Here is a 25,468-nt window from a genome sequence, read left to right as displayed (position 1 = left end):
TGGGAGGCTAAAACCTCTTTTTTTCTTTAATAAAACTCTAAAACTGAATAACCATAAAAGCATACTGATTTCTAGGATCTGGAATAATTATAATTGTTCAATTTGTTTTAATCAATTTACGAAAGATCTTTCCATAATATGAGATAAAAGTGGCATCATTGGGATGCAGAGACTAATGTTGCAGGCAGAAAGTGTATTGAGAAGCTCTCCCAATGGAGGGGGTCTGAATAGACTTCAGCCTGCCCCTGGAAAGGGGGGCTGAATTTATACTGTATATTACTAGGCTGGGAAATGATAGTCAATGGGAGGGAGCTGAGAGTTCGAGTAAGGTTCAGGGACCAATAGAAAGTCCTAGAGACGAAATTTTTTCCTTGTATGGCTAGAGGGTAGTGGGTTGGGGAGTTATGCATTCTTGGAATGCTGGAGGAGCAGGACATGCTTTGATCTGGAGGGGGTGAAGGTCTCCATCTCACTTTGCTCCTGTCTTCATGTGGTTTCTTTGTTAACCTTTGGGGGAAGTGCAGTGCTTTCAGGCATATAGGCTATGGGGAGGGCTTATCTTTCCTCAATGCATGTCATGGGGAACTGAGTCACAGCATGTTAATTATTGGAAACCTAGTAAGGGGAAACCTCTAACATTCTTAACTCTTTGGTTATATATATATATGATGGGGGACCTGGGTATTGGGTATAAGATACTGGGCAGGATGGGAGGTTGAAGGGATTGCGGGCATTGGTTCGATCTGGCTACTTCCTCCTGTCAAGGGGCAGAGAAAAGTTCCCTTCTATCCTGTTCAGTGGTCTGTGGTTTCAGGTCCCACAGGGGTTGATATTGATTGTCACATATCAGGAAGACACCATCCACATATTCCTGGGTTCTTGATTGTATGATTCAGTGTGTGAATTGGGAGAGGAGTGATGGAGATGTAGGGCCATTCCAAAACTGGGACTATCATCAGTCTGAGAAGGTCTGGATAGGAAGATTTCAGCTCTGGATCTGTAGGGTATGCTGGAGGAACTTTTTTGGAAACAGACTTCCAGTGACCTGTGTGCCAACACACCAGGCAAGGCCCTGGTGGGTGCCTTGGATCAGGGCAGGAACATGCCCAGTGCCCTTCCTTTCTGCGTTTGAAACAGGGTTCAGGTGGTGGCCAAAGGGAAGAAGAGGGATTGGGTTTTCAAGAATCGACCCTGAGGGCAGCAGCAAGGAGGGAGGCTTTTTTTTTTTAAAGATTTATTTTTTATTTATTTCTCCCCCCTCCTCCCGCCCCCCCAGTTGTCTGCTCTCTATGTCCATTCGCTGTGCATTCTCGTCAGCATTCTTGTCAATGGCACTGAGAATGTGTGTCTCTTTTTGTTGCGTCATCTTGCTGCATCAGCTCTCTGTGTGTGTGGCACCTCTCCTTGGCAGACTGCACTTTTTTTGCATGGGGCAGCTTTCCTTACGGGGTGCACTCCTTGAGCGTGGGGCTCCCCTACATGGGGAACACCCCTGCATGACATGGCACATAGCACTGGGCCTGGGCCAGCTCACCACAGAGATCAGGAGGCCCTGGGTTTGAACCCTGGACCTCCCAAGTGGCAGGCAGATGCTCTATCAGTTGAACCAAATCTGCTCCCAGGAGGGAGGCTTTAACCTGATATTGCTTATGCTTTTCCAATTTTGCTTCCTCTTCTCTATTGTTAAAGACCTTGAAGGCCACTTTAATCAGGTCTTCCTGAGGGATTTGAGGGCTGTCCTCTAGCTTTTGTAGTTTTTTTTCTAATATCGGGATAAGATTGAATGATGAAGTGAGTGTGTAAGTAGAGTTGAACAGAATCCGAGTCAGAATCTAAATTAGTATATTTAAGAAGAGACTCAGTTGATCTATTCATGAAGGCAGCTGGATTTTCATCAAGTTTTTGTGAGATCTCTTTAATTTTATCATAACTAACTGCCTGAAGGGCAGCCTTCATCATACCTTCTATTATGTAGATGAAAATGGGTCATACAAGCAAGGTCAGTGGAGCCTGGTTGGTAATCCCAGGGTGGGTTAGTGACTGGAACTGCAGTGGGGCCTGCCAGGTGCCTATTTGGATTTTGGGTGTGCATGGAATCTGCGAAAGCGGTAGCAGCATCCCAAAAGCAGTTTTTTTCCTCTGGAATGGGGGAAGAGGTAATGATAATGTATATGTCCTGGTAGGTGAGGTCATATGAGTGAGTGAGGTGCTGAAATTCTTTATGTATGTAGCAGGGTTTTCAGAGAAAGATCCTAAGCAGTCCTCTATCTGGTTTAAATCTGAGAGTGAGAAAGGAATGTATACTCTAACTATTCCTTCAGCTCCTGATACTTTTCGGAGGGGTAAGAGAGATGCTGCTATCTGTGTGGAGTTAGGAACTGCGTGCTGGCAGAAGTGGAGGACTGTGGCACAGAAGGAGGGGAAGGTAGTTCCCGTGAGTGAGTATGAGGAGGGGAGAAGGGATGAGTAGAAGGCAGCAATGACGAAGATGGGGAGGAAGAAGGGTTGGAGGGTGAATCCAGAGACAACACCAGGGGGTTATATGGAGGAGATACATGGGGTGTGTGTGTGATCTGAGGGATCAAAGAGTGTTCAGAAGTTTTAGGAGGTGGAAGTGGTGAGGGGGAAGATTTCTGAGGAGGTTTCTAGTGTAAAAGAAGAATTTGGTAGGCAGGACAGGAATGGCAAAAGAAGGGGTGATTGTGAAGGTAAAAGAAGGCCTGAATGTAAGGGATATCTGACCACCTGCTGTTGCCCAGGATAAAGTTTGCTAAGTCTCAGAGAACTTGGAAATCAACAGTGCTGTTCTCTGGCCTTTGACTCTCATTGTCCAATTTGTATTGCAGCCACACTGAGGTTGAATAGAAAAATGAGCTTTTTAGATCTGCTGTCTCCTTCCAGGTACAGAGTTTTTAAAGTTATGAAGGAGACAGCCCAGAGTCATGGTTTTTTTGGGGGACTGAAATTGAATTTCCCATTTTAAATAGCTTGGGTGAGACTAAGGATCTCTAGGATGGAGTTCAGTGCCATGTCAGTTGGCCCTACTTTTGAGTTTGTGTTCCTGAGTGTGATGGAGTTAGACTCAGATTTGATCTTTTTTCACAAGCCTCTCCTGTCACTTTTACTGGACCTGTGGTTGGCACTTGCTCCGGCCGGCGGGGGCAAATCCAGGGACCTGTGGAAAGAAGCAGGGTGGGGCAGGAGTCAAGAGAAGAATGGAGACAAGACAGGATTCTGATCAAGTCTCATTTCTTGGGGGTAAAACACAGGAATTTATAGGGAGGGAAGGGAACGTGTACATAGGTGATAGGCTGGTTTTGTGGGTGGCAGACGTCCAAGGAGGGGATTGGCCGACAGTTCGCGTCGGGTCTGCGGAGTCTCATGCCTTACACATGTGTATTGCTGTGGTCACCAGAGTTACGGAGGGAAGGGGAGAACAAAGAAAAAAAGAGGAAGAAGAACAAGGAAATGACAGGGCAGATTTGTGAACTCCGCCATGTTGTGGCAGGCTGTAAATAGGTTTCACAGTGGGCGGCTCCCCACAGGTCCCCCTTTTCTGTTTAATGCGTAATGAATTGAAGAAAGGAATAGCCGGCGACGGCTCACGTTAGAGCAGGGCTTATTTTCAGTAGTGGCATGCTGCAAGGTGCTCCCATGCTGAAAGGGGGGCTGTGCCTGTTTTAGGTTGGGGCTGCACCCGGTAAGCGATTTGCCTTACCCGCTATGCGATCAGTCTTACCCGTCATTGGGAATCATGGCAGCAAAAGGCCACGTGCCTGTCTTAGGTTGACTGATGGGTCAGCCCAGTTGCCCGTCATTGGCTAACCAGTCCAGCGCCTCAGCGACAAGTAAGCTATAGCGGGGAGTTCTACACCGTGCATGACATGCGTGATGTACTGAGATTAGTGGGTGTGGCCACACCCGCCCCGGTCTTGTCAGGCCAGGGTGCTCGTTGCTCATACGAGCTGCTGGATCTTTGCCAAAGCTGTTCAGTGACATCAATAAAGCAGAGAAGGTTGTAAGGGAGGTGGTGACTGTAAGGGGAAAACAGGCAAAGAAATGCTATTAGGGTACAGGATAGCAAATGAAACAACATAAGAAATTTGCATTTTTAAAGGTCAGTTGTTCGTTCTTCGGTCCGGATGGATTGGTACTGACGAACAGCAGCAAGATACATCACATGGGCTGAGATTTGCTTCATCCTTTCTTGGAGAAATTTAAGGAGGCAAGGTGCAAATGCACAGATTAATATGAGAGCGATTAGGGGGCTGAGGAGGGGAGCCAGCCATGTCATGAGAGGGGAAGTGAACCAGGCTTACAGGGAGGAGGTTGACTGGGAGGGCAATATCCCTTCCCGCAATTCTCGTAGAATCTTAACATTTTGCTCAACGATACCAGATTCATTTATGTAGTAGCAGCATTCCTCCTGAAGGAAAAGGCAGGTTCCCCCTTTTTCCGCTGTAAGTAAATCAAGGGCCCTGCGGTTTTGAAGGGTTACTTGGGCAAGTGAAGTAAGCTGCCTCTGGAGGGATTTAAGGGATTCGGCAGTGGATTGTAGGTTAATCTGCCGTAATGCTTCAAAATGTTGTCCGTGCAGGACAGAGTGTGCCAATCCACTGGCGCTAAGCCCGAGGGCAGTGACTGTGCCCGCAAGGGCCGTTCCGATTAGGACTGGGAGTAAAATGGCTCTGGGCTGAGGGGGGGCTAAAAGACTGCAGTTCCCCGACGTGTAGTAGGTTAAGTGGGGGGTAAGAAGAACCGGAATGCAGGGAACAAGGATAGAATCGTTGATGCAGCTAGAGACGGTACCATTACACCAGTAGAGGAGTGGAGGAGGGGCACAGGTGGCGTTGCTAGTTAGATTGTGAGTACATTTAAATGGGGGGGCAGAGCGAACTGTCGTGTTGAGAAGAATACAGGTGAGATTGCCCTGACGTGGGGCAAGGGGGAAATTTTTGGCAGTGTCATCTGCGGCGAGAGAACTGTTGAATGAGGGGGTAGTGCTTAGAGGGATTGGGGTAGCAATTAGCAAGGACTGTTGGAAGGCAGCGCAGAGAAAGCAGCTGGTGATTTTTAGCCAATTGGTGTTATTAAGAATGTCTAGAGTGGTTTGAATAATCTCTGGCCATGTAAGTAAGGGTGTGCTGGCAAGGCTTGCTTTTAAGCTTAGCTCTTGTTGCTTTATATCTTCTGCGAGGACTGAAATGTCCCAGGTAGTATTGTACTTAGAGATGGTACAGAAGACAGAGATAAAGGCAGTGGGTTTGGAGTGCATGGCTTCACGGTAGAGAGCCCCTGTGACCCCCACATTCCACTTATCATGGTTAGGATCCTGAATATGGAGCCAGGTCGTACCGTTATGATGCTGGTGGTAGATACACCTTTTGTTGGCGATGCCTCTGCAAGATTGCGGGCGGTCTATGGTACATTGCCAGTAGGGGCACCTGCCATATGTCTTGTTATAACCACGTTGGGTGCAGAAGGTGAGCGTTTGGTGGTGGGGCCAGCACATGTATGAACCAAGGGCAAACAACCCTCCTGCATTTCTCTGGGTTGCCCTATTGATTACAATGTCGAGGGGGCCTTCACACTTGGTTGGACCGCAGTATGCCATTCCTAGAGATTTAGAATTTTTCTGGACTAGTGGGTTAGTATATGAGTAACGCACTGAAAAGGTAACTGCATAGCGATCCTTTTTGGCCTTACTTGTTGATGTCTGTGGTGCAGGGAATGAGAGAATTAGAGCAAGGGTGAGAGAAAACACAAGGGAGTGCATTATGCGTAGGTGGGCTACAGATAACAGGCAATAGCGAGAAGAATGCAAATATACCTTATGAAGAAGATAATTAGCAGAACTTTCTCTTGCGTGGTCCAGTCGTTAGGTGCTCTGTCGTAGAGCAGGAGGGCTTCTATGATGATGCCTCCACAAATGAGGAGAATTCCAGGAACGGTGCACGCCTGCATGAAGGTTGACGATTACCTGTGGATGGAAAGAAAACTGATCTCAGGGAGACTCCTCTACCCTGGATATGTTGTTATTATCCACTTGTTTGACTAATCGCTCTGGCAGCCATTTGGCTGCATCTAGTTCTTTGGAGTAGATGCATACTGATCCTCTGCCCCATATTAGGACAGGGTCTGGTCCATGCCAGGTGTTATCCATTGGGTCCTTCCATAGGACTGTGGCATGCTTTGTGCTAGTATTAGGATGCCAGAAGCGGTCAGCCGCAGAATGTCCTTTTTGGTCTAAGCTTAGAAAATTTAAAATAAAGAGAGAGTGGGATAATAGGTTTTTGGGAGATCCTTTGATGGGGTACCATTCCCCTTTCTTTATTTTTTCAATTGTATATTTTAAAGTGTGCCCTTTCGACAATGCCTTGTCCTTGGGGATTGTATGGAATACCTGTGATGTGTTTTATGTTTAAGTGTTTGCAAAATGTGGTGAATACATGGCTAGTATATCCTGGTCCATTGTCTGTTTTTATTTGTTGTGGAGCTCCTAGTACGGACATGGCAGTCAACATGTATGTAATGACGTTTTTTCCAGCTTCCCCTGTTTGTGGGGTGGCGAAAATAAAACCACTAAAAGTATTAACAGTAACATGTACATATTTTAGATTACCAAACTCAGGAACATGAGTTACATCCATTTGCCAGAGGGCATTGAGTATTAGACCACGGGGATTGACTCCTATATGAGGTGTAGGCAAAAGGGTTATGCAAGAAGGGCATTCTTTAACAATCTGACGAGCTTGTTCCCTAGTAAGTTTGAACATAAGCCTCAAGGTATGTGCATTAATATGATGTAATTGGTGGGCTTTAACAGCTTTGTTAAGGTTATCTAAATCCTCACGTGTGCCTTGAGTAACATAGCACAGTAGCCGAGTTGCTTGGTCAGCTAACTGATTACCTTGGGTGAGAGGACCTGGAAGATTGGAATGAGCTCTAAGGTGGCCAATAAAGAATGGGTGACTTTTTTTACGAATAAGGGATTGTAGTTGAGTAAACAAAATGGTTGCCTCTGAGACATTTTTTACTTGAGCAGCTGTTTCAAGCAAAGGGACTGATTGAGCTATATAGGCGCTATCTGTGAAGAGGTTAAAAGAGGCACTTTGGAAAGCAGAAAACACAGCTATGACAGCTTGTAATTTTGTAAGCTGTGCAGATTTAGAATGAGTTTGAAAACGGACAGTTTTGTCATCATAGACGTAAGCAGCTATACCCGAGGAGGAGCCGTCAGTGAATACTGACAGGGCTCCAGAAATGGGCTGGGAAGAGGTTGTTAAAGGAAAAATGAAATCGTGTGCTTATAAACTGCAGTAACTTATCATTAGGGTAGTGATTGTCTATTTGTCCAGCATAAGATGCACAAGCAATAGGCCAGCAATCAGTGGTTTGTAATAGCCAAGTGATTTGTGCTTTAGTATATGGCTGAATAATAGTATCAGGTTCTTTGCCAAAATAGCGCTTGCTTTGTTCTCTTCCCAGGCAGACGATGTCTGCAATGGCTTGATAGTAAGGATAAATTACCTTAGCGGGTGACGCAGGTAAGTGCACCCACATTTTAGGGGCAGTTTGCGAGAATACTGCTGTGGGAGTAAGAGAGGTTTTGCATATAACAAAAAGTAGGAGTTGGTTATAATCTATAGTAGTGACAAAATGTGACTGCATGGCTTGTTCAACGGTTTTAAGGGCTTGGCGTCCCTCTTGAGTAAGACTCCTAGGAGAATTGGGATCAGAGTCTCCTTGTAAAATGTTAAAGAGGGGTTTTAAATCTCCTGTGGTTAGTTTAAGGTAAGGGCGTAACCAGTTTATGTCTCCCAAGAGTTTTTGAAAATCATTTAGGGTTTTTAACGTGTCTAGTCTAAGGTTGGCCTTTCTGGTAGTGATTTTGTTGCCGGTTATGTGAAAACCGAGATAAGTATAGGGGTCTTGTAATTGGATTTTATCAGGGGCAATTTGAAGCCCGTGGTTTTGTAAGGCCTTTTGTAAATCTCCATAACAATTAAGGACATCTTGGTGATTGGCACCTGCAATTAAGATATCATCCATATAATGGACAATATACAGGGTTTTCCACATTGTTCTAGTGCCATTTATAGCAGAGGCAACGAATTTTTGACACAAGGTGGGGCTGTTAGCCATGCCCTGGGGCAAACCTTCCACTGGTATCTTTTCATGGGCTCCTTAAAATTTATAGAGGGGAGGCTGAATGCGAAACGTTCTTGGTTAGCTGGATGTAGGGGAATAGTGAAGAAACAGTCTTTTAAATCTACAATAATTTTATAATATCCAAGAGGAATGGCAACAGGTGTTGGGAGACCAGGCTGCAAGGCTCCCATGGGCACCATAGTTTTATTTACTGCTCTTAAGTCCTGCAGTAATCGCCATTTTCCTGATTTCTTTTTGATGACAAAAATAGGAGTGTTCCAAGGAGAATTACTTTCAGTAGTGTGTCCTGTTGCTAGCTGTTGCTGTACTAACTGCTGGGCAACGCTTAATTTTTCCGAGGACAGGGGCCACTGATCGACCCACACAGGTTCACTGGAGACCTAGGCGATTTTATCTGCGTGGGGTACAGGAAGATCAATGGTCCCTAGGAAAAATACCCCAGGCCTGCACGGTTTGTTTGGCCGGCGGCGGGGACGGGTTCAACCCTGCCTGTTTCCGATTTTCCGAGGCTTTTGCCGGGTTTAAAACCCTAGTTTAACATCTGTGCAGTAACTATATTGTTTGAACTTCCAATGATCATTCCCATTTGGGAGAGGAGGTCTCTCCCCCATAGATTAAAGGGAATGTGAGGGAGGACGTAGGGCTGAATAAGTCCTTTATTTCCCTCGTTATTCTCCCAGTGAAGGAGTTGCAAGCTTTGTTCAGGGAGTTGAGATTGCCCGATCCCATGCAAACTGGTGATAGCGGGGACCAACGGCCACGAGGGAGGCCAATGGGCTCTCTGGAGGATGGTGACGTCAGCTCCAGTATCAACAAGGCCTTGAAAGGCACGGCCATTTAGGCGTAAAGTTAACATAGGTTTGGAAGGGGTAATTGGTTGGTCCCAGAAAACATCCGAGGCTCCAAGGGCCTGGTCTCCCCTATGTGCTCCGGCAGCAGCATGTGAAGTAGGTGTTAACGGTAGTAAGAGAAGCTGCGCAACGTGAGTGCCAGCGGGGAAGGAAAGTACGCTTTTTGGCACAGAAGCGAGAATTTTTATTTCTCCTGTGAAATCTGAATCGACTACACCGGGTGTAATGTGGAGTCTTGAAAGGGCACTAGACCCACGGCCAATGATTAGGCCAACGGAGTTAGGCAGCAGAGGGCCGAAAACTCCTGTGGGCAGGGGCTGAACGCCCATGGGGGGCGTTAGTACTGTGTGGGAGGTGGTACAGAGGTCCAGTCCTGCGCTGCCTGGGGTGGCGCACTGGTGTTGGAGGAAGGAGGGGGACGGGAAGTGGGAAGAGCCCTCATTGTTTGTGGGGCCTGGGGCAGGACCCCATTCCCGTTTCCCAATGGTGGAGGGAGTGGTGCCCTGGAGGCGGAGGTGCGAAGGTGGCAGTCGCGAGCCCAATGATAGCCGCGAAAGCAGCGGGGGCAGAGACCTGGGAGTCTTGGACGAGCAGGGGGAGACAGCAGGAACAGCAGGATTTCCCCACGCAGGTTCAGCAGGAGGATACAAAAGGCAGGAGGGGCATTCTTTAAAGAAATGCCCTAATTGACCACAGGAAAAGCAGTTTTTGGGTGAGGGGGAGATAGTGGAGGGAGGAAGGGCTCAGAAGGCCTTTAGGGCGGCAGCGAGGGCATCAGTGCTTGTAGTTATAGCACGACTTTGTTCTTTTAAGGCTGCAGCAATAACAAGCCCCTGTTGATTAGTGGGACTAATGTGGGAACAGAGCTTAATATAACCGGAAAGAGACTCCGTGCTTTTGTGAGCACAGAGGGCCTCCTGGCAGGCAGAATTTGCGTTTTCAAAAGCTAATGTTTTAAAAAATCAGAGTCGGTGGCCTCTCCGAACAGGCGTTTGGCTGTGGTGCGTAGGCGCCCCACAAAGTCTGAGAATGACCCTTCGGGACCCTGACGAATGGAGCTGATAGAGGTGAAGGACTGGCCTTTAGAAGGGAGACGCTTCCATGCCTTAAGGGCAGCTGTATGAATTTGGTTAAAGAGAACAGCAGGGAATTCAATTTGTTCCTTGGTTTTTTCATAAGAACCGACGCCAAGAAGCATTTCTTTAGTATCGTCAAGGCCAGTATGGCTATTACGGTCGGGGCCTCTTTGCAAAAGACTTCATATTCGGCCCGCCAGAGGAGCGCGTTGCCAGCGGAGAGGGCGGCACGTGTGAGAGTAAACCAATCATTTGGTGTGAGCCAACCGTCAGCAAAGCTTTCCAGCACCGAGACTGAGTAAGGCGCGGTAGGGCCATAGGTGGCGGCTGCGGTTTTGAGCTCTTTTAGGGCTTTTAAATCGAATGGGGTATGGCGCCGCTTGGCGTAACGGAGAGCAGGGGCCGAAGCACTAGGGAAAGCGTCGTCATCATCGTTTGAGGGTGATAATTCAATGTCTGCTGGTGATTTAGTAATAGGGAAGACGGAGGCGGTGGAACGCCTGGCTAAGGCGGAACGGATGCGGTTGAGTACATCGCGAGAATGGTTGGAGGGGGGGTATGAGTAACGGCCTGCCTGTGCGTAGCAGACAAAGGTGGGGCAGGGGGGGTGTATGGCCAGCTGATGGATAAGGAAGTTACGCTGCTCCAAAAGGCTGTTTTTTTTCTAGTAACTGAGCAGTTAGAGTGGAAACCTCAACGCGTAATTGAGTATTTGCATCAGGAGGTTCAGAAACAGGAAAGGAAGCAGGAGGAGGTGGCTGAGAAGTAGGAAGAAGTAAAGGAGTGGGGGGAGGGGGAGGCGGAGCCTGAGGCGCAGGGAGATAGTTTCCCGGGGTAGGGAGGTTGAAGGGCGGGATAGAGAGACGGAGGAACAGTCATTGGCGTGGTGGGCGGGGGATGATGGCGTGTATGGTTATCCGTGAGCTCTGGAGCTTGAGATATGGGGAGGTTACCTTTAGGGGATGTGATACTAGGTTTTGGAAGTGTGTGTGAGTGATTTTCATCGTCAGAGGGGGAACTTTCATCCTCACTATGTATAGTGATGGAGACTGAACTCAAGTGACTGGAAGGTCGCGCAACCTGAGGAACAGGAGGCGAAGGCTGAGGAGACTTATTGTCTTGCATAGGAGGGGGTGAGGGGGTAGGCGAACAAAGAACTTTTTCACCCTGTTTAACAACTTCAGCTGCTTGGGGTCAGAGATGGCGCACAGCCAAAAGGTTATTAATTATGGTCCAATAATTAAAGGCAGTAACAGGGACTTTACTGGGGCTAAAGGTCTTGTAAAAGTCCTGTAGGGCATTGCCTATGCTGAGCCACCATTGTTCATCAATAGTACCTTTTTGGGGAAACCAGGGACAAATTCCATTGTTCATCAATAGTACCTTTTTGGGGAAACCAGGGACAAATTTCTTCAAGGAAAACAAAAAATTTAGAAAGTTCTTTAACATGAATCTTTACTCTTCTCGTCTTAAGCGCGGCCTGTAGGCCGGATAGGAAAAGGGAACGATCACTAGAGGAGCCCTGCCCCATTGTAGCTGATTACTTACCTAGACGTCTTCCAGGGAATAGGCAGTTCTCTGAAGGTTTCCTCCGCCCAAGCTGAAAGCTCAGGTTTTTCTCCCAGGCCGACAGCCGAGGTTTTTCGCCCAAGCTGAAGGCTCAGGTCTTCCGCCCAAGAATTTTCAGGTCTTCCTTATTCTCAAAAACCACCTGCGCAGGTTTTTCCTTTGTGTATCAGCTTGCTTCTTCCCCCGGGTTCCGTAAACAACGGTGGGCGGGGCCCCACGTTGGGCGCCACTTGCTCCGGCTGGCGGGGGCAAATCAGGGATCTGTGGAAAGAAGCAGGGTGGGGCAGGAGTCGAGAGAAGAATGTAGACAAGACAGGATTCTGATCAAGTCTCGTTTATTGGGGGTAAAACACGGGAATTTATAGGGAGGGAAGGGAACGTGTACATAGGTGATAGGCTGGTTTTGTGGGTGGCAGACGTCCAAGGAGGGGATTGGCCGACAGTTCGCGTCGGGTCTGCGGAGTCTCGCTCCTTACGCATGCATATTGCTGTGGTCGCCAGAGTTATGGCAGGAAGGGGAGAACAAAGAAAAAAAGAGGAAGAAGAACAAGGAAATGACAGGGCAGATTTGTGAACTCCGCCATGTTGTGAGATCCGCCATGTTGTGGCAGGCTGTAAATAGGTCTCACAGTGGGCAGCTCCCCACAGGCACTGGGGTTTAGTATATACTCAGGGGACCTGAAACTCTGTACTGTCCCTGTGATAGCCAGACCCTGAGCCTCAACAGACTTGCAACTCCTACCCTCTGGTTTATTGGACTTACCCCATCCAGCTAACAGGGAGGTGAAGAAGGTCAACCACCACACCAGGAAGCCAGGAGTGCCTACAGCTGCAAGCAGGAGAATTGCATCCATCATCCAAGTGGAATCTAAGCACCCTCTTGATATAGAGGTGAAGTGGACATAACCATCCCAGGCCCACAGAATGGAGGAATAGAGTATGGATTAGAATGGACTTATTGATATTCTATTCTGGAACTATTGTGATTAGTAATGGAAGTAAATGTAGCATTGATGTGGTGGAAGTGGCCACAGTAGCTGCTGAGGGTAGGGAGTGGTAAGAAAAGATGTGATGTGGGGCATTTTCAGGACATGGAGTTGTCCTGGGTGGTACTGCAGGGACAGTTACTGAACAGTGTATGTCCTCCCATGGCCCACTGGGTAGCCTGGGGGAGAGTGTAAACTATAATGTGGACCACTGACCATATGGTGCAGCAGTGCTCAGTGCATTCAAGTGTGATGAATGTCCCATGATGAAGGAGGAGGTTGTTGTTATGGGAGGAGGAGGGGGAGGGGGTGAAGGATATATGGGGAACTCATACTTTTTTAATATAACATTAAAAAAAAATAAGGATCTCTAGGACAGGGGAGATTCTGAGAGAGACAGGCATCCCCAAATCAGTCAGAAATCTCCCAAGGAAATAGGAAACCACGCTTGGAGCCAGACATCTCTGGAGCCAAGGGGTGTTTTCCCATGAGGATGCGGGCTTTCTAGCCACTGGCATTCGGGGACAGCAAGGATCACTGACCTAGTGCTAGGATTTTTGGTGGATTGTCTTGGACAACAGAAAAAGGAGAGAGAGAGAGCAAGAGAGCAGGATCTTCCAGCAGAGAAATCCTTAACTCACCCAGCTGAGATTCAGTGTCTGGTGTTGGGTGGGTATTTGGCTATGGCAGGGGGGAGATTACTCATCCTCATCAATCAATCAGTCTCCATGTAACCCCAGTCCTGGATTTTGGTACCAAATGTTAGAGAAAAACGGTGCCCACTGGGACGCAGAGACTGATGTTGCAGGCAGAAAGTTTATTGAGAAGCTCTCCCAATGGAGGGGGTCTGAAGAATAGATTTCAACCACCCCTGGAAAGGGGGGATTTGAATTTATACAGTACATTCCTAGGCAGAAAAATGATAGTTGGTGGGAGGGGGTTGAGGGTTCGAGTGAGGTACAGGGGCCAGTAGAAAGTCCTAGAGATGAAAATTTTCCCTTGTATGGCTAGAGAGTAGTGGGTTTAGGGACTTATGCATTCTTGGAATGCTGAAGGAACAGGTGGTACTTTGATCTGGAGGGGGTGAAAGTTTCTCACGTTGCTCCTGTCTCCATATGGTTTCTTTGTTAAACCTTTGGGGAAATGCAGTGCTTTCAGGTACATAGGCTATGGGGGGAGGGGGAGCTGTCTTTCATCAATGCATGTCATGTGGAACTGAGTCACAGCATGTTAATTATTGCAAACCTAGTGAGGGTGAACCTCTAACACAGCTTTCAAGGATTTTTCCTTTACTTACTGAAATTTGGTAATAGGATTATTAACCATTCTTACTTTAAGGCTGTTAAGAGGTTTAAACTGGGGAATTACAGGATAAACTATGATTCTTAATTCCCTGGCCTAAAAGACAAGAGCAATTTGAATACAGCTCTTCTAAGACTTTTCATTTGTTAAATAGGAGTGCCCCAGTTTTCAGGTGTTTGAATGTCCCCTCTACTGCTTTGGAGACAGACCTTCTCCCTCTTCTGTGTGTTCCACTGACAAAAGCAGGTAAGCCTTTGCCCCAGGCCGCTGCCTGCCTCAATAGTTTCTTATACTGCTTTTGTTATCTCAAGCTCCTTTAAGCCTGGAGGACAAATTTGATGGGCGTGGAGGCTTACAGGAGAAGAGTTTCCCAAGTCAGTATTTCCCAGCAGAATAAGGCCAAGAACTCATGAAGGAAGCACTGGCCAGCTTTATGCTGGCTAGAGAGGGGGTGAGGGATGGGCCAGGATGAGCACCAGGGTCTTTGTTGATGACTCCCTCTAATGGCTTTCATGACCTGCCCAGCAAGTGCAGCCCTTCCACTGTCCACTGCACCTGTGTACCTTCTTTAATTTTCCATCATGATCTTTATCTGGGGAGGTGTGGAACAACAGCCACCCTCAGAGCTGGGTCCCCAGTGATCCAAAGTCACTAATCAAAAGCTGTGCCCACCCCAGATCTTGAGGAAGTAGATTTTTATGTCCCTTTCTGGCACCAGCATGCTACACCATGGCCTGGACCCCACTACCACCTGCTGTGGGACTCGGGGATGGGTGCCAGTAATTGCTGCACAGAGAGAGCAGATTAATGGTATTTATCATAATTTACCAGCCTCTTTCTCCCCTTCTTTCCTGGATGCTGTACAGTGTTTTACTATACTCTGTAACTTTGAAATGGTTGGCTCCATCAGTTCCTGTCTGTTTAATAGTTGTTCTGATGGAGGGACTAAATCCTAGAGCTTCCTATTCCATCTTCCCACAGTCTTCTTTCTCTTTTTTGGAATACTCCAGTAAAATCTTTAAAAAAAAATTTTTTTTTAAGATTTATTTATTTATTTATTTCTCTCCCCTCCCCCCCCAGCCCCAGTTGTCTGTTCTCTCTGTCCATTTGCTGCGTGTTCTTTGTCCGCTTCTGTTGTTGTCAGCGGCACGGGAATCTGTGTTTCTTTTTGTTGCATCATCTTGCTGCGCCACCTTTCCGTGTGTGCGGCGCCATTCCTGGGCAGGCTGAACTTTCTTTCACGCTGTGCAGCTCTCCTTATGGGGCACACTCCTTGTGCGTGGGGTTCCCCTACACGAGGACACCCCTGAATGGCAGGGCACTCCTTGTGTGCATCAGCGCTGCGCGTGGGCCAGCTCCACACGGGTCAAGGAGGCCCAGGGTTTGAACCGCAGACCTCCCATGTGGTAGACGGACGCCCTAACCACTGGGCCAAGTTCGCTTCCCAATTCTTTAAAAATTTTAAATTGTTTATTACAGTGCTAATTTATTAACATGAAAGTGATATTGTTCATGTATCAGGGCACAATGGCCCCCCCTTGCTGGGCAGTTAGACTATCTAGGGCTCATCTATTTTATATAAACCATGGATGCTAGTTTGTTTACTTCATTGTAGATAACCTGAAGAGTTTTTAGGGTACTCTTAAAGTGTTGTTCCGTACATAACCTTAGATATATATATATATTACTTCAAATCTTATGTTCATAAGGAAGGTATGATGGTATGCAAAAAAGAATGAAATCAACTATTATATTATGTTGAAGGGTTAGGAGTATGGTTCCTTTTTTGTTGGTTTGACTTGATGTACAAAGGAGCCTAAATGAACTATTTGGCTAGCATTTAGGATAGACTATTTAAACAGAGATTGAGCAAGTTTTCTTATTTTGTATTTTCCCAACCCAGTCACAGGGAAATCCCTTACATATTCTTTTTCCACAAGAAATAAACATTTCATTGGGTAACTTGATATGTAAAGTAGGACTATCTTGAACGTTAATTTCTTTAAAGACCAATAAATTTGGGATTTAGTTAAATTGGAAGAACAAATATATTTCTGATAAGTAGCCACAAAAGACCAGAGGCATATCCAGTGGTTTATGGATAGAATTTTCTCTTAAGTTTGTCTGGGGTAATGACCATTCCAGAGAACATCATTATTGTATTATGTAAGGTAATAAAAGACATATTCTAGTAGCCAAATGGATTGTAAGTAAACTTTGAATATTCTGAAACTCTGTGTGAAGGTTGAATTAATGATGACTAATATAGTATCATTTATTTTAAGGCCAATATCATTATAATTAGGGAACCATTTAAGGTATTTATGATGAAATAAAAAGGTTTGGTCACAAAAGTCAGATGGAATTTCTCCTAAAGGTATTTATCATTGGGGTCTTCTGTATAAATAACAGGCAGTGACATAGGAACTTTTCATTGGCATAGGATAGAGTATAGTTTGTGACTATATTGACATTAGTAATTTGTACTTTATGTCCCATTTTTGGTGCTAAACATTTCTAAATGCAGTTGCAAGAGCTGGATTTATATAGATTTCTGGCCTTTTTAAAAAAAGTAATTTTGTGCAAAGCCAGAAATTGGTTAGGCAGGATATATCAGAGATTTTTTTTATTACTGGAACTAAAAGGTGGTCTAATTTTAAAATACTTGGGATGGATAAAAGTAACATTATTATAACTACAGATTTCATTTAGCACCAGGAAAGGTTGGCAGATAGGTCAATAAAAGATAATCAAAATGTGGTAACAATATTACAATGTATAGGGATCAAATAGGGAAAATTTAAGTCTGTGGCTTCTTGTTCCATGATCTTGGCTGAAGCTGTCCACCTCCAGACTCATCTGCTTCTGGGACTAGTTGTTCCTGATCCTTAGTTTCAATTTATAGTAATTTATAGAGATAAATATTTCATTGTAATCCCTTGGGGAGGCTCACTTAGACTGGAAAATATGAATGCAGAGGTTAATTTTCTGCAATTTAACTTTAAAACAATTTTTTATTAGGTCCTTTCTAGCAAGATTTAAAACACATCCTCTAGGGAAGCAGATGTGGATCAAGTGGTAGAGCTTCTGCCTACCAACTGAGAGAACCTGGGTTCAATCCCTGGGGCATCCTGCTAAAAAAGAAGAAGAGGAAGTGTGCCCATGCTGCAAGCCAGTGCCCGCTTGAGTGCCTGCGTGGTGAGCGCAAGTGCCCGCACGGTGAGCCAGTGCCTGTGTGAGGCCCTTGCGGATGCCTGTGTGGTGAGCCAGTCAGTGCCCGCACTAATGAGTCACGCAGCAGCATGATGACACAATAAAAGAGAGACAAGGGAAGAGTCAAGGTGAAGAGCAGCAGAAACCAGGAACTGAGGTGGTGCAATTGACAGGGAACCTCTCTCCACATCAGGAGTCTCCAGGATTGAATCCCAGTGAATCCTAGAGAAGAAAAAAATGAAAAGAGAAGACAACACAGACAGCAAAAACAGCAGGGCAGGAGGAGGGGAAGGAGGGAAAATAAATAAATCTTAAAAAAAAAAAAACATATCTTCTAATATGAAGTCTCAAAGAAAATTTAAAACGATATTATCTAGGATTTGATTTTGGGGGAAGGAAAATGGTAAAAGTTTGAACATTTAGTTAAACAAGATCACAGGCAACTTTTTTTGTTGTTATCTTTATTTTAAAAGAAGATTTAGATTAATAAATGTTACATCAAAAATGTAGGGGATTCCCATATACCCAACCCCTCCCCCTCCTACACTTTCCCCCATTAACAACATCTTTCATTAGTGTGGTATATTTGTTACAGTTGATGAACTCATATTGAAGTATTGCTGCTAACCATGGTCTATGGTTTACATTATAGTTTATACTTTGCACCAGACAATTGTATAGGTTTTCACAAAATGTATAATGGCCTGTATCCAGTATTGCTATGTCATACAGGACAATTCCAATGTCCTCAAAATGCCCTATGTCATACTTATTCTTCCCTCTCTCTCCTCTCAGAACCTCTGGTGGCCACTGCCTTTATATGATACAAGTTCTTCCATCACTAGAATATTAAGTCTACTTTGTCCATAGTTGCATTTCCCCCTTATGTTTTGTTCATTTGGTGATGCCCACTCTGTTTCTGATTGAGAGGGAACTTAAATCCCTTGGGGTAGATGGATGGAACTGTCTTGCTTGCAGTTGTGGATACTCTGTTTTTTTGGGAAGGGCATTTCCACCATCATCCTTTTGTTAGTTGTCCCAGGAAAGTCTGATAAACTGGAGGGGAGGTGTTACAGCTCTGCTGAGATTCAGGGCTCAATCAGCATATGAACAGACTGAAGATTTAAGTCTCTGGGACATATATTTAACTAGTATAGTGCTAATTATAGGTGCAAATAGAAGGGACAGAAGAGCCATGTGTAGGGAAATTATAAATGAATCTAACTCTGTTACATTGGGAAGCATGTTTTCCAAAGTAAGGCCCACTGACAGGGTGCTGAATTCCTGAGATTGTCTGCCAGGCCTATAATATCTCAATGTGTCTAGAGTACTGCTGTTTGAGGCACTGTTTACTATGGTAGTCAAGGAGATTTTACAGAAACTTGCATAAGTGTAGTCTCTGGAATGACCTCCTGACTCACTTTGAAATCTCTTAGCCATAAAAACTCATTTATATTTAATATTTTGGTTAAGGTCTTTTTCCAAATGCATTGCTAGTTGGTGCTTGGTAATAATCCCTTGGTGCCAGGGAGTCTCATTCCCAGGAGTCATGTCCCATGCCAGGGGGAAGGTAGTGTGTTTATATGCTGAGTTTGGCCTAGAGAGAAGCCATATTTAAACAACAAGTAGGCTTTCAGGATGTAACTCTTAGGCAATATATAATACTATACTAAGTTTCAATTTCACAAGAAATGATTTATAAGTACAGCCATCAATATCAAGGGCCTGTTGTAATTGTCTGTATTCCTTCGCTAGGCTTTGTCTGGGTACTCGGGATTCTTGCTGCTCTATTAGAGAATGTAAGAGGACTTCCCAGGATGAGAATTCAATATTCTTTTGGTTATTGTGTAGGTCTCCACATGGGTCACTTCTAAAACAATACTTGGGTCCCTATTTAACCAAAGTATTCATAAAAATGAGAGAAGTTATTAGGGTAAATAGTATGATTGTTTACAGTTCAAGAAACCTTTACAAAACATAGCATTTTAGCCATTTACACTGATCAGTCAAAAGGGAAAAAAAACTTTTATAACCTCTTACTAAGAACAGTCCAATAATCCAAGAGCATTTTGTCATTTTTCACAGTGAGAAACTCAAATCAATATATTGCTTGACATGAAGGCTCTTAAAAATCTCAAATAAACCCATTATTCCTACTTAACTTTGACCATGTGAAATAAAATTCCTTTCTTGCAAATCTACAACTTTCCATATCTATTCAAGTTTTGTCCTACAGTTTCTTCTTTTTCATTTTGCAGCAACTGGTCCTTTTACAACTCTCAGGACAAAACTACTCTCTCTTTTTCCTTAATAAAAACACATTTTAGGGAACAGATGTGACTCAAGCAGTTGAGCTCCCACCTCCCACATGGGAGGTCCCAATTTGGTTCCCAGTGCCTCCTGAATAAACAAAAATGAACAACAAGCAAAATAAATTAAAAAACTAACTCAAGGAAGCTGATGTGGCTCAGTGGTTGAGCACCGGCTTCCCTTCCCACATACGAGGTCCTGGGTTCAGCCCCCAGTACCTCAAAAAAAAACAAAAAAACCCCACATTCTAAATACCTTACAAATTTAAGTTACCAAAAAGATTCTAAAAACTGTCTTTAAGCTGACATCCTGTAAAACACAATTATTGTTAAAATAAGCTTTGTCAAAATTTGGTTAATGCAAACTTTATAATCCTTGTCAGCTTAAACATTTAGTAAACATATTGTTAGCTTATTTGTTCAGTAGCCTTAAATTAAACCTGTATAAATTTAGGAAGAACACACCCAAGCAAGTAAAATAAAAACATGGGTTTTTTTTTTGTTACCTAACACTAATAAATCAAATTTAACCAACATGGTAGTCTCATTTGCTAAAGATATACCTAGATTCTGTGAACTTGGATTTCTAAAACATTTGGGATATCTTCTAAGAGTATTTAAAGCATTAAAAATTCATTTAAAAAATTCCAGGGAAATGGACTTGGCCCAGTGGTTAGGGTGTCCGTCTACCACATGGGAGGTCCGCGGTTCAAACCCCGGGCCTCCTTGACCCGTGTGCAGCTGGCCCATGCGCAGTGCTGATGCGCGCAAGGAGTGCCGTGCCACGCAGGGGTGTCCCCCGCATAGGGGAGCCCCATGCGCAACCAGTGTGCCCCGTAAGGAGAGCCGCCCAGCACGAAAGAGCAGCCTGCCCAGGAATGGCACCGCACACACTTCTGTGCCGCTGACGACAACAGAAGTGGACAAAGAAACAAGACACAACAAAAAGACACAGAGAACAGACAACCAGGGGAGGGGGGGAATTAAATAAATAAATAAATCTTAAAAAAAAAAAAATTCCTGGGTTTAGGAGTATACAATCCATGTAAGTGCTTCTTTAAGCCAGTTTGAACAAAGTTCTGTGAAGGAATTTTACAAGTTATTTTGATAATAACATCCAGAGGTAAAAAATGCCATACATAAAATATATATCTATATACATAAACATTGTGACAAACACAATAAAAAGATCTATAATTTAATTTTTTTAGCTATGAGTCAAACAAATTGATTCTAAAAACACAAAAAGATGAAACACACACATATAAAAAACAAAACTCACTTAAAGTGCTGGCTTTTTGTCTTTATCTTGGCAGATATGTTCTCTGTTGACCTCCATGCTTTTGAGTGAGAATACCCAAGGTAAATTAGACCAAACCAGCTTGTTCCCAAATGTTGCTTAAGCAGTATGTTTGCAGGGCGTGTTCCAAGTTTTTTTGTTTTGTTTTGTTTTCCAGAAAGCCCCCACTTCTATTTTTAACTCTTTAGAAAAAGTCCCTGTCACTTCTTGGAAAACAGGTTCACTCCTATCAGCACCAGGGTAGGCAGCCAATTTATTTTACTTAACATTATTTAGGTAAATTGTTAGAATTACTGTAGATCCTATAGAAATATAAATCACCTGAAAACCAGTTGCTTTCAGTGTTTTTAAGGCTGCACTGTCAACTCTTCAATACAGAGCAGCAAACTACTTTTGATTCATTCAGGTGAATCAAAAATTGCCAAGGTGCAATTTTGACCAAGGCTGATAAATAAGGGCCCATTACTGAAAGACAATTGAGGCATTAATACATATATAAAGCAAGGTGAAATTTCTCCTTTTCCTCCTCTTCTTCCTTCTTCTTTTTTTGTATTCCACTGTATGAATATACCACAGTTCATTCATTCATTCCTTGGGTCATGAACATTTTAAGTATTTTCAATTTAGGACTCTTATGAATAAAGCTGTTGTGAGCATTCTTGTTCATATCTTTTGGTGGACATATGCATTCATTTCTCTTTGGTATGTTCAGCAGCATAACTAGAATATTTGGTACATCGAACAAATTATTTTTAGTGCTTCTAGTCCTAAATAGCAAAATTATTTTCAGTAATAATAATGAAATGAGTGAAAACAAGAAGAGACAGCCAGTGAATTTATTTTTCTTTATTTTAATTTAGAAATAATTGGTAAGTTCACAGGAAGTTGCAAAGAGAGTACAAAGTCCACTAGACCCAGTTTCCCCAATAGCTAAAGTACAGAATCAATACAAGGAAATTGATATTGGTACAATGTGTGTACAGTTCAATGCCATTTTAACACATCTAAATTTATGAAGCCACCAAGCAATCAAGATACAGAACTCTTTCATCCACACAAAGCTCCACCTCGTGCTATACCCACCACTCCTATTCCCATCATTTCTAATCTCTATTTCTGTATTTTTGTCATTTCAAGAATGTTCCATAAAAGAAACCATACAGTATGTGATCACTTGAGGCTGGGTCTTTTCACTCAATATAATGCTCATTCAAGTTGTTGTATTGGTAGTTTGTTCCTTTTTATTGTAGAGTAGTGTTGTATGGATGGACCACAGTTTATCTAAACCATTCACTTATTGAAGGACATTTTAGTGTTTCTAGTTTTTGGCTATTACAAATAAAGATGATATGAGCAGTCGTATCCTGGTTTTTGTATGAATCTAAATTTTCATTTCTCTGGGAAAATTGCCATATATAATTGCTGGGTCATAATTGTATATATATTTTTTTATGAAACTGCCCAACAGTTTTCCAGAGTGGCTGTCCCATCATAAGTGTTTGAGAGATACATTTTCTCTGCATCCTTGTCAGCACTTGGTATTGTCACAACTTTATATTTTAGCCATTCTAATAGATATATAGTTAAATCTCATCTAGTCTTAATTAGCATTTGCCTAATGACTGGTGACGTTGAATATCTTTTCATGTGTTTATTTACTATCTGTGTATCTTCTCTGATGATATATCTCCATGTTTTTTGTCCATTTTTTAATTGGGATTATTTGTTTTTTAGCTGCTAAGTTTTGAGTTCTTTTTTGTTTTGTTTTGTTTCTGTCTTTTGTGTTGTTTTTAGGAAGTATCAGGGATTAAACCCAGGACCTTGTACATGGGAAGCAGGTGCTCAACCACTGAGCCACATATGCTCCTCAATGAGAGTTGGGGTTTTCATTTGTTTCTTTTTAGGAGGTATTGGGGATTGAATCTGGAACCTCGTACATGGGAAGGAAGTGCTCAACTGCTTGAGCTACATCTGCTTCCTGAGTTCTTTTTTATTCTACAAGAGTTCTTTGTCGGTTATGTGGTTTGGAAATATTTTCTCCCAATCTGTAGGTTGTATTTTTTTGTTTTTGTTTTAAAAACAATTTATTGAAGTATATAAATATCATTCATATACAAATATACATAAACAATAAGTGTATGGTAAAAGTTGTGAACTAAAAAACAAACAAGCATAACCTCATGCACAGTTCCTATACATCACCCCACCACAAATACCTTGCATTGTTGTGAAACATTTGTAACAAATTATGAAAGAACATCATCAAAGTATTATTGCTAACTATAGTCTGTATCTTACATTTGGTGTATTCCCCCCCCAACTTACCCTATTATTTTTTTTTGTTCATAAACCATAGAATTTATGCAAAGTGTACAATCAGTGGCATTTGGTATAATCACCAAGTTGCACACTCATCACTTCAGTCAATATTAGAGCATTTTCATTACTCCAAAAAAAAGAAAGAAAAACAAACCTCTATCGTACCCATGTTAGTGCTACTAATTACAAATCCTATGATATGCTTTCACTGTTTCTGTTGATTTCCAGACATTTACAAAAACTTTTTACCAATTCTTCACAGATTAAACCTCAGCTTTCCATTCTTTACCACATTATTTTCTCTGGTTGCTTATATTCTATCTATTAACTCCATGAATGTGCTTCTTATATTTAGTTCATATTGGTGAAGTCATGCAATATTTGTCCTTTTGTGCCTGACTTGCTTCACTCAACATAATGTTCTCCAGGTTTACCCATGTTGTCATATGCTTCATGACTTCATTTCTTCTAACAGCTGAATAATATGTGTATAAATACCACAGTTTGTTTATCCACTTGCCAGTTGATGGACACCTGGTTTTTTTCCATTTCTTGGCAATTATGCATAATGTCTCCGTGAACATTGGTGTGCAGATGTCTATTTGTGTTACTGCTCTCAAGTCTTCTGGGTATATACCTAGTAGTGGGGTTCTGGATCACATGGTAGATCTATATATGTAAGTTCCTTAGGGACTGCCAAACAGACTTCCACAGTGGCTGTGCCATTCTAATCCCCACTTATGGTGATTAAGCGTTTCTATCTCTCCACATCCTCTCCAACACTTTTAATTTACTAGTTCATTAATAGTGGCTATTCTGATAGGTATGAAATGATATCTCATTGTAACTTTGATTTGCATTTCCTTAATAGTGATATTGAACGTTTTTTTTATGTTTTTTGTCATTTTGTATTTCTTCTTTTAAAAAATGTCTCTTCAGGTCTTTTACCCATTTTTAAATAGGGTCATTTGTCTTTTATTGTTGAATTGTAGGATCTCGTTATAGATCATGGATATTAGACCTTGTCAGATATGTGATTTCCAAGTGTTTTCTTCCTTTGAGTAGGCTGCCTTTTTACCCTGTTCACAAAGTCCTTTGAGGTGCAGAAGTTTGTTATTTTGAGGAGGTCCCGTTTATCATTTTTTTCTTTTGTTGCTCTTGCTTTGGGCGTAAGGTTTAAGTGACCCTACCTACTACAAGTTCTTATAGATATTTCTCTATGCTATCTTCTAGGAGTTTCATGGTCCTGACTTTTATGTTTAGGTGTTTGATCCACTTTGAATTGATTCTTATTTAGGGCGTAAGATAGGGATCCTCTTTCGTTCTTTTGGTTATGGATTTCCAGTTCTTCCAGCTCCATTTTTTGAATAGACTGTTCTGAACCACCTGGGTGGGTTTGACAGCCTTGTCAAAAAAAATCACTTGGCCATAGATGTGAGGGTCTATTTCTGAACTCTCAAATCAATTCTACTGGTCAATATGTCTCTCTTATTTATTTTATTATTATTTATTTTTTTAGGAGGTGTTAGGGATTGAACCCAGGACCTCATACATGCAAGGGACTTGCTCAACCACTGAGCTATACCTGCTCCACTTTATGCCAGTACCATGCTGTTTTTACCACTGTAGTTAACTAATATGTTTTAAAGTCAGGGATTGAGAATCCTCCAATTTTGTTCTTATTTTTAAAGACATTTTTGGCTATTTGAGGATTCTTACCCTTCCAAATAAATTTGATAATTGGCCTTTTCATTTATGCAAATAGGCTTTTATCCTCTTAACAGGGTCTTTCACAGAGCAAAAGTTTTTAATTTTAATAAAGTTCAGTTTATTTTTTTTTCTTTTATGGGTCATGATTTTGGTGCCATGTGAAATTTCTCTTTGAATGTCCTATATTTGTACACAATTAATAATTGGACTCCAGATTAAGGTAGTTATTGTTTTTGTTTTGGGGTACTTTTTTTTTTTTTAAGATTTATTTTTATTTATTTCTCTCCCCTTCACCACCCTCCCCCACCATTGTCTGCTCTGTGTCTGTTCTCTGTGTGTTCTTCTGTGCTTGCTTGCATTCTTGGCGGCAACGGGAATCTGTGTCTCTTTTTGTTGTGTCATCTTGCTGTGTCAGCTCTCCACGTGGGCGGCGCCATTCCTGGGTAGGCTGTGCTTTTTTTGTACAGGTGACTCTCCTTGCAGGGTGCACTTCTTGCACACGGGGCTTCCCTATGCAGGGGACACCCCTGCGTGGCACGGTACTCCTTGCGTGCGGCAGCACTGTGCATGGGCCAACTCACCACATGGGCCAGGAGGCCCTGGGTTTGAACCTTGGACCTCCTATATGGTAGGCAGATGCTCTATCAGTTGAGCCACATCT

The 25,468-nt window shown here is 43.2% G+C and overlaps 2 protein-coding genes across 7 annotated transcripts in view; one reads left to right on the top strand and one right to left on the bottom strand.

Moving 5' to 3' along the window:
* Positions 1-25,468, top strand: part of CFAP53 (cilia and flagella associated protein 53) — a 77,431-nt gene that overhangs the window by 23,816 nt on the left and 28,147 nt on the right. The window lies entirely within an intron of this gene.
* LOC111764836 (ERV-BabFcenv provirus ancestral Env polyprotein-like) lies at positions 3,233-20,850 on the bottom strand. Of its 3 annotated transcripts, none has more exons than XR_011645969.1 (3): positions 20,761-20,850; positions 5,831-11,929; positions 3,233-4,206 (listed from the first exon to the last, which is right to left on the bottom strand). XR_011645969.1 is itself a non-coding variant. In XM_058277733.1 (3 exons), exon 3 carries the CDS (start codon positions 5,774-5,776, stop codon positions 4,316-4,318), a length of 1,461 nt encoding a protein of 486 aa, XP_058133716.1. In that variant the 5' UTR covers positions 5,777-5,980; positions 11,648-11,929; positions 20,761-20,850; the 3' UTR covers positions 3,233-4,315. The 3 variants fall into 3 exon arrangements, 1 of the variants encoding a protein (XP_058133716.1); XR_011645968.1 differs by having other exon boundaries at positions 3,233-4,202; XM_058277733.1 differs by having other exon boundaries at positions 3,233-5,980; positions 11,648-11,929.

Source organism: Dasypus novemcinctus, chromosome 16, assembly GCF_030445035.2.
Source record: "Dasypus novemcinctus isolate mDasNov1 chromosome 16, mDasNov1.1.hap2, whole genome shotgun sequence".
Lineage (NCBI taxonomy): Eukaryota > Metazoa > Chordata > Mammalia > Cingulata > Dasypodidae > Dasypus > Dasypus novemcinctus.
Note: the sequence above shows the minus strand (reverse complement) of the source record. Positions and strands in the feature narration are given on the sequence as shown.